At 36.5% G+C, this 12,723-nt stretch overlaps 1 protein-coding gene and 1 long non-coding RNA gene across 2 annotated transcripts; both read left to right on the top strand.

The window, feature by feature from the left end:
• The first annotated feature begins 6,172 nt into the window (after positions 1 to 6,172).
• LOC138887614 (uncharacterized) lies at positions 6,173 to 6,535 on the top strand. Its single transcript, XM_070169380.1, has one exon. It carries the CDS (start codon positions 6,173 to 6,175, stop codon positions 6,533 to 6,535), a length of 363 nt encoding a protein of 120 aa, XP_070025481.1.
• Positions 6,536 to 7,454: 919 nt separating this feature from the next.
• Positions 7,455 to 12,275, top strand: LOC138886883 (uncharacterized). The gene is made up of 2 exons (XR_011405823.1): positions 7,455 to 7,769; positions 11,936 to 12,275. It is a non-coding gene; the product is annotated as an uncharacterized lncRNA (long non-coding RNA).
• The last annotated feature ends 448 nt before the right edge of the window (positions 12,276 to 12,723 follow it).

Raw genomic sequence — 12,723 nt, 5'->3', positions numbered from 1 at the left:
CTTGATCATGTTATGAATATATGTACCTATGCACGACATGACATTCATATGCATATGCATGAAACTATAAGTATTTCATGATTTACAGAGTTATCCAGACTTATAGGTTGAGTCATTTACTCTATATTTTTTCCATGTCTGTTATGTACTTATTTATGTGCCTTACATACTCGGTACATTATTCGTACTAATGTCCCTTTTGCCTGGGGACGCGACGTTTCATGCCCGCAGGTCCCGATAGACACGTCGAGTTCCCTCCAAATAGGCTATCAACTCAGCGGAAGATGTTGGTGTGCTCCATTTGCTTTGGAGTTGATTGTTTGGTTAGTATGATTTAGACGTGTATTGTTTGGTATGGCGGGACTCTATCCCGACCTTTATGAAAATTATGTATTCTTAGAGGCTTGTAGACAGATGTTATGTACGTAAAAGATCGTATGGCTTTGTCGGCCTATGTTCAATACACGAGGGGTTATTTTGGTTTTATAAGCCCGTACTTTATATGTATAAGTTGGTATTCTCTCATGCTTTACTCTGGTTCATTTACATATGATAGAATGATATAAAAGATACGTTACATTGGCACTCGGTTGAGTAAGCTATCGGGTACCCGTCGCGGCCCATCGGTTTGGGTCATGACAACTAAATACCCTAGAATTGTGTTAGAAAATTATCGCATACCAGATTAGTGAATGAATTATATAATAATGATGAAATAAACTATAGAGAGCCTACAACAAGCCCAAATACACTTGGGCAACCCAAGCCTTCAAACCATAGCAGCTGCAATGCTTACTTTCGCAGGTACACAATAATCAGTGGTGAATGATTCACCCATAGCACACAGAACCCATATCTCTAGTGTGTCAAAGTTTCCAAGGGCTTCAAGAACCCAGGGTAATGCTCACACTAAAGAACAAATACTTAGAAACAGTTCAAAGGAGATTAGAAACCAAACCCCAGTGTGTCAGAATTCACAAGAGTCTCACATGGACCCCGAGCAGTGCTCACACTGGGGATGTGAGGGATTGAACTTAAAGGACGTAAGAATAAGAGTTTAAAAAGTAACATCATATAAAAAGAGGAAATAGTAAAGGATAGATTTTAAAACAGATTTGATTTTAGGAAAAAGCGATCATAACAGAGTTCTAAAACATACAATATATATAGGCATAACTGCAGTAAGACAAATTGGCAAGATTTGCAAAATTGTTTATGCACAGATGCATGGTACTTGATCAATTAAAGCCTGAAAGGTCTAATTAGGCTAAGTTTGCATGCTAACATTTTAGGATAAGTTATGTTTTCTCCCAATCAGTATTCAGACATGGTATGAAAACATGAACTAGTTAACCTAGAGCTAAACAATCATATGAATTAAAGACATGCTAAACGACAGGTTATCAGGGTACATGAGTGACAGAATAGGGGCTTAGCACTGATCAACATATCAGGACAAACTTAAAAAGATTCAGGATGGGTGAACTAACAAGTATTCTAGTATTACTCTAAGAGATTACTAGAGATTCAAGGCAAGTGTAGAATTAACAAAACTGCATACATGAAGAAAATTTAAAGGTATTAAGCTAAAACCTCAAAGGATTCATATTATTTAAAACAAATAACCTCAGAACTAACAGTATTAATTAGAGGACTAAGGAGACTCATATAAACATGAAATTGACAGAATCATGCTCAGAAATAGACTTTAAACATGTTGGATCATAAACACAAGTCACAAATGCATAAAACTAAGATGGCAAAGGTATAGTAACTCACCAGTTAGGCAAGAAAATCAAGAATAACACCAAAATATTTGAGAACCCAGAAAGTTTGGCCTTGGCTTTTAGCCGACCAAACCAGAGATAGAACGGGATAACAAAGAGATCATATAGCCAAAACTTAAGTTTTTCAGTGAGAGTATATTGATTTCGTCTATCTATCCTAAAGGGAAAAGGGGAGGGGTTTATATAGTAGTATAGTATAAACATGAAACAGGTAAGTATTAAACATATAATCAATTATGATATAATTCTTTACGACAAATAATACATCAACAAAGAGTTCAATATATTAACACAGAATAACGACATGTAATTATGCGAGTAACACTTAGAATATAGGGGATACATCAGGGAATGAGGAAAATATCACATAAGAATCGATTAACAATCAGATTTAGGGCAAAATAAGGTAAAAGTAAAGGAAACACGGTAGATGAAATAGAAATAAGGAAAATATTAGTCAAATAAAAGAAAGGAAAGAGTATCAATCAGAAATCAGTAAATAACAAGGAAAGGTCTCAAACCCTAGTTGAGATTGATGTTTTGAATCGGACAAGAGATGCAAGAATCCTTCAATAAAACATGTATATGGACGAAAGATCGTCCAGATCTTCACAGAATCAGAGTAAATCTACCCGTTATTGAGGTAGTTCTTGACAAAAATAGGGCAAAAATCTAATTAATGCCATAGACGAGTGTATAATGATAGAGTAACACAAAATAGGTAAGTAAATCATGCATTGATTCCATGTTTGAGCTAGAATAGTAGAGATTTGGGGGTGACGACGCTAGGGTTTGACAGAAGAGAGGAGAGGAGTAGAGAGCATTTAGGGGCGGCGAGTGATGAGAAATAGGTTAGGGTTAGGGATTTGGGTAATTAAAAGGGCGGGGTTAAATGTGAGCCGTTAATCTTAAAGATCAACGGCCGGGATTTTTAGAAGAGACTGGGTCGGGTTGGCTAGGCGGGTACCGACCGGGTTTAGTAAGGGGCTGTTTGGTGTGGGTTTAGAGTAATTGGGCTAGGTAAATTGGGTTGGTTTGGGTAATTCTAGGTTCGAATTTAAATAAAAATGGGGCCAGATTTTAAATACCCAATTTTAACAAATAAATAATTTATAAAACTAATAAATGAATACCCAAAATATTCTTTTGTGCACTAAAATGATTTGAAATGGTTGTTTAACATTTTTAAAATATTAAAGATCATTTTTTGCATAAATAATATAATTATACATTAATATGGAGTATTATTGCAAAGATGTGCAATTTAGCCTAAAAAAGGCAAATGCAATTATAAAAATGCACTAAAAATATTTAAACACTATGTTGGGATAAATGCTGAATTTAGATGATTAAATCATCATAAAAATAATTTTAATGCAATTAATGATTATTTATGCAATAAAATATGGGAATAAATTGATTAATTTTTTTTAAAACTATGGAAAAATTAGAAAAATACTTGATGATGCTTATGCACTATTTTGAAAGTATATATGCATGTTTGAAATATGTAAGGGAAAAATTGGGTATCAATAACTGTTGTATTTCCTCTGAAGCACACAATAATGTTGCAACCGAGATACCCACTCTAAAGAGACTTTCTGTTAATCTGAAGATGCTTCTCTAACTTTTCTAATATTGAAATGTCAATTTAGCAGTAATACAGATATACCGCATATATACCCCAACCCAAAGTTGATATAACACTTGCCCATGCAATGTGATTGTCGATCGTAAACTCCCCGACTTGGCGCGAAGCCATAGGACACAACATTCGATGATCCACAATACCAGCCTTCACAAGCTCGTACAACACAAATCAGATGTAAGAACCCGTTGCATACCACACCTGAAAAACTAAAGATATACCAACACGTCCACATTCGCAGTCTGGACAATACCTCAAGACAATGATCAAGCATCTATGGCCCTCTCGTAGCCCATTCACAACATTCTGATCCATTGAAGCATAGCTAATACCGAGTGCACATCATCATGTACGAGTGGATGTAAAGGAATATAAGATGTATGCTTCAAGCTGAATCAGTGTCGCACGACAAGGAAGGAAATTCAGGTTCTCTTTTAAAAGGATTGGATTTGATGCTTGCCTTTCGCACCTTGATCTGTCTAGTTCTATTTTGACTAATCCGAATCTGTGTACTGAGTAAAAGCGAAATATCTTCTCTCAATTCTTGGCAAAGGGAAGCCCCATGACCGACCGAACCGAGGCTGGGGTAGATAGAGGAAGAGAAGATTGTGAATATCCTAATAGTTTCATAGCCTCTCGAAGATAAGTGCAGACGTCTCCGTACCGATCTGCAAGATTCTATTAAACCTGCTTATGACTCGTAGCACTTATGAACCTTGAGCTCTGTTACTAACTTATCAAGATTCCACTTTCTCACCTTAGGATGTCGTGATGTCACCTAGTCTATAAGATTATGTAAGCCTAATCAACAAGGAAATATTATAGAAATAACTATTACAATTAAGAAATAAAGCTAATAAGTCTTATAATAACTCCAATACAAATCAAAATACAACATTCATAAAATCTGGTGAAACTGAGTCATAAGATCTATAGAAATATACTAAAACCACTAATACATCATTTTATGATAAAAGAATAAACAGTAATGGGAAAATAATTGAAGGTGACTCCGGGGCATGCGATTTCAAGCAAGTATACCTTGAATTCTCCAGCTTCACAGATACAACTCTCAACTATATAATCAAAAGTACCTGGATCTGCACAAAAATTTATAGAAGCGTAGTATGATTATACCACAAGGGTACCCAGTAAGTGTCAAGACTAACCTCGGTAGAGTAGTGATGAGGACAGGTCAAGACACCTACTAGACATAGAAACATATGCAAGATATGGCATAAAACTAACAATGAAAAGAACATCAATGTAGTACAAACTACGGAAGGATTATAATTTGCAACCAACGACGAAGATAATGGATACTCAAATGCCAGCAAGAAGTAGACAGGTAATAGAACACCATCATAATCAGAACAACGATGGGATATGAATACACTCAATAAGTAAAACAGATAATAACTTAATTAATCAAATCGTTCTCAACGCATGAACTTGCAACAACATTTACCCTAAGGCACCACTCCTCGAAATCACAAATCATGATCCATAATTTTCAAATCTTTCACGTATGGAACCTCATGCCTACAATAATAATATCATTCGCATAGCAAAACCCTCATACTACCATGTACATCGCATCCGTATCAATATCAATTAAGATGATCGAGAGATATATTTAAACACAATAAATTATAATAACAATCCTGAATAAAGTGATGCGTCAAATGAGATAATAAATTTATTTTAGGATTCAAATAAAGTATAATAAAGGACAGGTTGTACAAATAGTGTATCTGATGGGTTTAGTATGGAAATTAATAAGATAAAGTAAAAATAGCATATCTAAACAAAGTAAAATATCTGTTAAATTAACGAATTAAATATAGAATTTGTTAAAAATAAAATGTGATAATAACTTTAAGTAAAGCAAAGATCAATAGTGTGATGAGTAAAATTTGAGAACTCAATTAAAGTAAAAATGTGATAACCATTTAAAAATAGTAAAGCACCGAGTGAGATAAAGATTTCTATCTTAAGAGACACATAGAATAAGATATGTTAATAATTCTTTTATTTAAAATCGTTAAGTTACCAACAACTCAACAGAATATGAGATAATGACATAACACAAGTAAATTCACATTAACATTCAATTTACCAAGTAATAAGTGAGGCACATATTGGCACATTAGAGTAACATAACTAATCACGTGGAAGGCATGACTCGCACAAGAAGTCACTATCGCTCCAATTCTGGATTAAAAAGGTCAACCAAATATGATCATATACCAATGAAATGATTTAAGGAAAAACAATAACTATTCAACCGATAAGTTGTTCCAACATAAAACGCATCATGAAAAGAACAATTTATGATAACTTGCTCTCACAACAATTACAACAGGGGTTTCGTGATGCCAAGGTAGACTTAGGTGTTGAGGATTGTTATTGGTACAGTTGAAGGAAGGAATTCATAAACATAATACCATGTCTTTTTCTCTTGGCATGGTTGATGCTACCCTAAGTACCAAGCGCAACTATGTGTTCCAAATATGGATGGGCTCCGGGGGAGAATCATGATCGAGGCTCACACATCTAGATATTCCGTGTGCACAGGCTCTACAAAAATGTATCATGACCTTAAGGAAGTCTACTGGTGGAACGATATAAGAGGAATGTAGCGGACTTTGTGGAAAGATATAAGGCCGAACACCAAAGGCCCGATGGGTTGGCACAAAACATTGAGATTCCAATGTGGAAATGAGAGATGATCAATATGGACTTCCATCTACAGACCGACAGGCAGGTAGAGCGTCCTATTCAAACGTTTAAGGATATATTGCGCACTTGTGTTCTTGACTTTAAGGGTAGCTGGGATTATTATTTGCTGCTCATAGAATTTGTCTACAATAATAGTTATCATGCTAACATTCAGATAGCACGATTCAAGGCTCTATATGGTAGGAGGTATAGATCTCCTATTGGGTGGTTCGGGACTGTGGAAGCAGAGTTCATAGGACCAAACCTCGTGCATCAAGCGATGGAGAAGGTTATGATCATTAAGGAGCGGTTGAAAATTGCTCAGAGTCGTTTGAAGTCCTATTTGGATGTTCGTCGTAGGGATTTGGATTTCAAATAAGATGATTGTGTATTCTTAAAGGTTTCCCCCATGAAGGGTATAATTCGGATTGGTAAGAAAAGAAAATTGAGTCCAAGGTATATCAGACCGTACAAAATAATTCAGAGGATTGGTCAGGTGGCTTATAGGTTAGAACTACCTCCTGAAATGTCTTTAGTGCACCCGGTGTTTCATGTATCCATGTTGAAGAAGATGGTTGGAGATCTGTCGATTATTGTTATGGTTGAGACTATAGAGGTTACTGAGGAATTGACTTATGAAGATATTCCAGCTGTCATTCTTGATAGGCAAGTCTGAAAGCTGAGAAATAGGGAAATTGCATCTGTGAAAGTGTTATGGCAAAACCGGCAATTATAAGAGGCCACTTGTGAGGATGAGGAGGCCACAGGAAGTACCCCCATTTGTTTAAATGACTATGTATTTAAGGTGGCTATGTTCTATGAAATCTGCAAAGAGTTTATCTTCTATGAATTATGTTTCACCTGTACAACTTCATGTTAAGGATGTTTCTTTGGGTAGTATAATATTTATAACGTTGTAGCCGGTGTTGTCTCCATAATTGTGTTACATCGTTGTGTTATGGTCTATTTTGGAGGGTCGTTTTACGGTCCAATATGCGACCGCATAATATTTTTGCGGCCCGCATAATCCCTCGCATATCCAGCACAAAGATTTTCGAAGAAAAATTCTGCGGTGCATTTTACGACCGCATATCTAGTCTGCAGAATACAATTACCATAAGTAGCGCTATGGAGACGGTTTCTAAGGCGATATAGTAGGGTTATTTGTGGGAACGATTTGGTAAAATAAGAGTGTATTGGAACGGTTTATTTTTCATGCATTTCTTTTCCTCCTACATATATTTATTAAAAAATTAAAATGTAAGGCCCTACAAGCATTTTAATAACTACTTCTAATTTATATTTTACATTTTAAAAGACACACTCCTATGAAATCTTCCGTCTCTCTCGTTAGAAACTCACCCCTCTTTTAAACTTTAACCTAGAATAAAAAATCGACCAAAATCTACTGCCTACTTCGACCAAGGAAGACCGATTCCGGTGAAGGAAGACTGATTCTGGCGAAGGACATCCACTTCGGCTAATGAAAGACAAAATCCAATGTTGGCTGTCAGTGTTTCTCCCTGTTTGGTGTTTATATAGAATTTCGATGGTTCGCTGAAAATTGCTTCGCTAAAAAATTGTTTTGCTACTTTGCCGGTTTTCTTTCTCTGGTAATATTTCTCATACACCCATCATTTTACTTATGTTCTTTGTCTGTTTTATATGATAATTTTTATGATTTCTAATTTTTAAAATTGGGGGTTTTGTTGGTGAATTTTTAATTCGTATTAGAAATCATGATATTTCCGTTGTTCGATGTTTGTTATCGATGTTCGATGTTGGTTGTCTTGTTTGTTATTCTGGAAAATCGTTTCGATGTTCCTTCTTTTTTTCTTTTGTAATATTGCCGATAAACTAATAATTTTACTTTTGTTTGTTGTTTGAATTATACATTTTGTGATTTCATTTTGTTTTTGTGTCAGAAACCAAGATAAACCCATTGTGATTTCTGTTTGATGTTAGATATTCGCCATCTTGTTCGTTATTCTGAAAAATCATTTCGATGCTTTTTTTGGTGGTAATATTGCTGAAAAATCACAACTTCATCTCAATGTTATAAAAATATAACTAGTGATACACTAGTTTTTGGCATTTCTTATATAGTTTAGAAAAACTTTAACCCCATTATTTTTAACGAGTGTAAAACAATGAAAAGCTCCTTTTGGCCGTCTGGGAGGCCAATTCTTGGTTCATATTAAAAATGGCCTCCCACCAAAATAATGTTAGTTGATGGACTTACAGAGGGTTATTTATGGGAACAATTTGCTAAAATAAAATATTTATTAAAAAAAATTACCACGAGATTTAGTGTTATATGAAACCATGAGATTTGCCTTACGTAGCTATTTATGTGATGGTTTTGGTGACTGTTAAATTTTACAACAATGAAATCCATATAATTTTGACAATAAGTGGCTTTTCTGTATCTTTCTTATTATCTGATTCTTTTTATTAAGAGTATATAAATAATTTTTATACTAGTTGTTTTGGTGTCATATAGGATAAAACTAATTTAATGGATAATGGAGTTAAAAGGTGGATGGACCTTCGAAGGTCAACTGATGAGTACATACAAGGAGTGAATAAATTTCTTGATAAAACATTTGAACGAGCTTCCCAAGCAAATCAAATATTATACCTTTGTAAAGAGTGCGCTAATTGTTTTTGGTATCATAAGAATATGGTGGAAGATCACTTGATTGTTAATGATTTTATTCATGGATACAACAAATGAATTTTCGATAGGGAAGGATTCTCCTCGAGAATGACTCCATGCCCAAGCAGTAATGATGAAGGTTTTGACATGTGTGACGATATTGATGGATTACTTCATGATACATTTCGAAATGTCGAGGATGATTTGAGACATAATGGAGTGAGGGATGGACCATTGGAAGATGCAAAAAATTCTTTAAATGAGTAGAAAAGGGGAAAGAAGAATTACATCCAGGGTGTGATAATTTCTCCAAATTAGGTTTTATGATTCGGTTGAACTTGTTTAAATGCACTCATGGGATGAGTAATGTGGCATTTATAGACTTGTTGGAATTGTTAAAACAGGCATTCCATTTGTTCAGCTACCCGAGTCTTTCTACAAGGAAACAAGCATGATAATATATTTGGGTCTTCATTATGAAAAAATGCATGCATGTCCTAATGATTGCATGTTATTTTGGAATGAAAATCTAAATATAGATACTTGTTCTGTGTGGGTCTTCTAGATGGAAGAATGTTGTTAATATCTTGACTAATAAAAAGCCTAAAACCCCTGCAAAGGTTTGAAGGTACTTTCCATTAAAGCCTTAGCTTCAGAGGATATTCATGTGTCCCGAAATAGCTGTAGCTATGAGATGGCATGCCACTGAACGATTGAATGATGGAAATATAAGACATCCTGTTGATGGTGATTCTTGGAAGGAATTCAACTCCTTGCACCCTGAGTTCTCTAGCGACCCTCGCAATATTAGATTGGGTCTTTCAAGTGATGGTTTCAACCCGTTTCGAACAATGAGCATTTCCCATAGCACGTGGCCTGTTATGTTAATGAACTATAATCTATCGCCTTGAATTTGTATGAAGCCAGAGTATATATTGTTATCAATGATCATCCCAGGTCCTTCATCTCTAGGAAATGATATAGACGTGTATCTATAACTACTAATTGCTGAATTGAAGGAACTATGGGAATTCAGTGTAGAAACATTTGATGTCGAATCCAACTAGATGTTTCAAATGCGTGCAACGTTAATGTGGACTATTAGTGATTTTTTTGCACTAGCAATGCTATCTGGATGGAGAACAAAGAAAATTTGCATGCCCCACTTATAATTGTAGCAAATGCTCTCAATATCTCAAGCATAGTCGTAAGATGTGCTACATGGGTCATCGGGCATTTTTGCCTCCTGAACATCCATTTCTGTCATGACCCAATTTCCCTCCATATAACGTCGTGATGACACGTAGTCTCTACAACTAGGTAAGCCTAATATTTGCGAAAAAGTGAATAGGCAGTGGGATCTCCCAAAATATCATTTTGTAGTCCCAAAAGTAAATACACAACTTAAACAATAGAATTGACAGCTAAAACTGGAAATAGCTACAATAAGGCTAAGTAAAAGTCAAGGAAAAATAAGATATTCACTAAACATGCTGCACGGAGTTCAGCTAAATAATTAAGGCAAGTAGACAGGGTATTCTAATCTAACCAAGTACTACACATGCTGATATAACTCAAATAAGAAGGACACAAGTTATTACTTAGCAAAAATTGGAATTTTACAACAATTAGCCTATGTACGTACTCGTCACCTTACGTACACGATGCTCAAATATCAAAAATAGTACCAAATTCTTAGGGGAGTTCCCCCCCACAAGGTTAGGCAAGCCATTTACCTCGAACCAAGCTCAAATCAATCTGTAACAATGCTCTTTCCACATAAGCTACTGGGACTGAATAGACTATAGGGGTATTGTAATGACCCGGCCGGTCGTTTCATGAGTTACCGCTCCGTTTCCCCCACTTCTACTTCTTATTGTCGGGTTTAGCTGTATTATGTGTTATCGGGTTGGTTCGGGTTCGGAGAGGTGTTGGAAAGGACTGAGACACTTAGTCTCTTTTGAGTAAGCTTAGGTTGGACAAGTCAATCGGATGTTGACTTGTATGAAAAAGGGCTCAGATGTGAATTCCAATCGGATAGCTTCGAGAGTTGATTTGGGATTTAGGAGCCTGATCTGAATGTGTTTTGGAGGTCCGGAGTAGACTTAGGCTTGAATTGGAGAAATTGGAATTTTGGCATTTTCCGGTCTATAGGTGAGATTTTGGTACAGGGGTCGTAATGGAATTCCGGAAGTTGAAGTAGATCTGTTGTGTCATTTATGACGTGTGTACAAAATTTCAGGTCATTCGGACGAGGTTTGCTAGACATTTTGATCGAAAGCAGAATTTGGAAGTTTTTGGAATTTCTTAGGCTTGAATCTGATGTCAATTTGGTATTTTGATGTTGTTTTGAGCATTCTAAAGGTTGGAACAAGTTTGAATGAGGTTATGGGATACGCTGGCATATTTGGTTGAGGTCCCGAGGGCCTCGGGTGAGTTTCGGATAGTTGAACGGTTCAAATTCTTGTTGGAAAAGTTGCAGAAAAACTGTTGTTGGTGTTGCAGACATTTGGCCTTCACGTTCGCGAAGGGATATGGTGTGAGGCAGGAAGGTTGGCCTCGCGTTCACGATGGGAGTCACGCATTCACGAAGAAAGATTTAGTGGTCAACGGATTTTGTGCTTCACGAATGCGAGGCATTGACCGCATTCGCGAAGATGGAATGCGAATCACTGGGCATAATGTTTTAAAGGCCACTTTCGTGATTTTTGGCCATAGTTCACCATTTTTTACTCGGTTTTGGAGCTTCTTGAGGGATATTGAAGAGGAAATTAATGGAAAACACTTGGAGGTAAGATTTATGGACTTAATACTTAATCCTATTGTGATTTCTACCTAATTTAACATGAAATTTATGGAATCCAAAGCTTAAAATTCGAGGGTTAGGGCTTGGAATTTGAGGATTTGAGGGGCCATTTGTGGTCGGATTTTGATGTATTTGATATGTATGAACTCGTGAGAGTCTAAGCATTCTAGTTTTGTGATTTTTATCGGGATCCAAGATGTGGGCCCGGGGGTCGGGTTTGGCCAATTTCGGCATTTATTTATGTAAATTAATTATTTTCAAGTGAGCTTTGTTTCCTTAGCATATTTTGATGGTATAAATCTGTTTTTGGTTAGATTTGGTGCATCCGGGGGCCGATTCGAGAGGCAAATGCATCACGGGCTAGAGTTTGGACCGGATAGAGGTAAGTAATGATTGTAAATGGTGTCAAGAGGGTATGAAATCCTAGATTTCACATCGTTGTGCTACTTTAAGGTGATGCACACGCTAGATGACGAGCATGGGGTCGTGCACCGTTGGGGATTGTGACTTAGTCCGTCTCATATGACTGTTAAACCGCGTATTTGATGAAAACTGTTTGATATCATTGTTTTTGGAAAGTATCATCATGTTTTGGGCTGAATGCCATATTTGGGCCTCGTGTCAACTATGTTGGGACCCTTAGGGGATTTTTACTACTATTCCTCATTACTTTGACTTCATATTTGTACTCAGTCATGTTGTATTCTACTGTTTTCATAACTCAGCCATATTTACTCCGTTTTGACATTTTTAAATGATATTTTGGGCTGAGCATCATGTTTTACTGTGCCCGAGTGGCTTGAGAGATTTCTGGCTAAGTGAGGCTGAGGGCTTGTGTTGTGAGGATATTATGAGATCGGGTTGCGTACCGTAGCAGTGTTGCACTAATTCATGATTATGAGCCGAGGGCCTGATTTGTTACGTCACGAGGCAGCATGTTATGAGGCCAAGGGCCAGTTTGATTATGCCACGAGATAGCTTGATATAGCGCTTGGGCTGTAGGAGCCCCTCCAGAGTCTTCACACCCCCAGTGAGCGCGGGTACCCAGTGTGAGATGTGTTATTGCCCGAGGGACTGTTGTTGTTTCATGTTATTCCCCGAG

The sequence above is a fragment of the Nicotiana sylvestris genome, chromosome 3 (assembly GCF_000393655.2).
Source record: "Nicotiana sylvestris chromosome 3, ASM39365v2, whole genome shotgun sequence".
NCBI lineage: Eukaryota > Viridiplantae > Streptophyta > Magnoliopsida > Solanales > Solanaceae > Nicotiana > Nicotiana sylvestris.
Note: the sequence above shows the minus strand (reverse complement) of the source record. Positions and strands in the feature narration are given on the sequence as shown.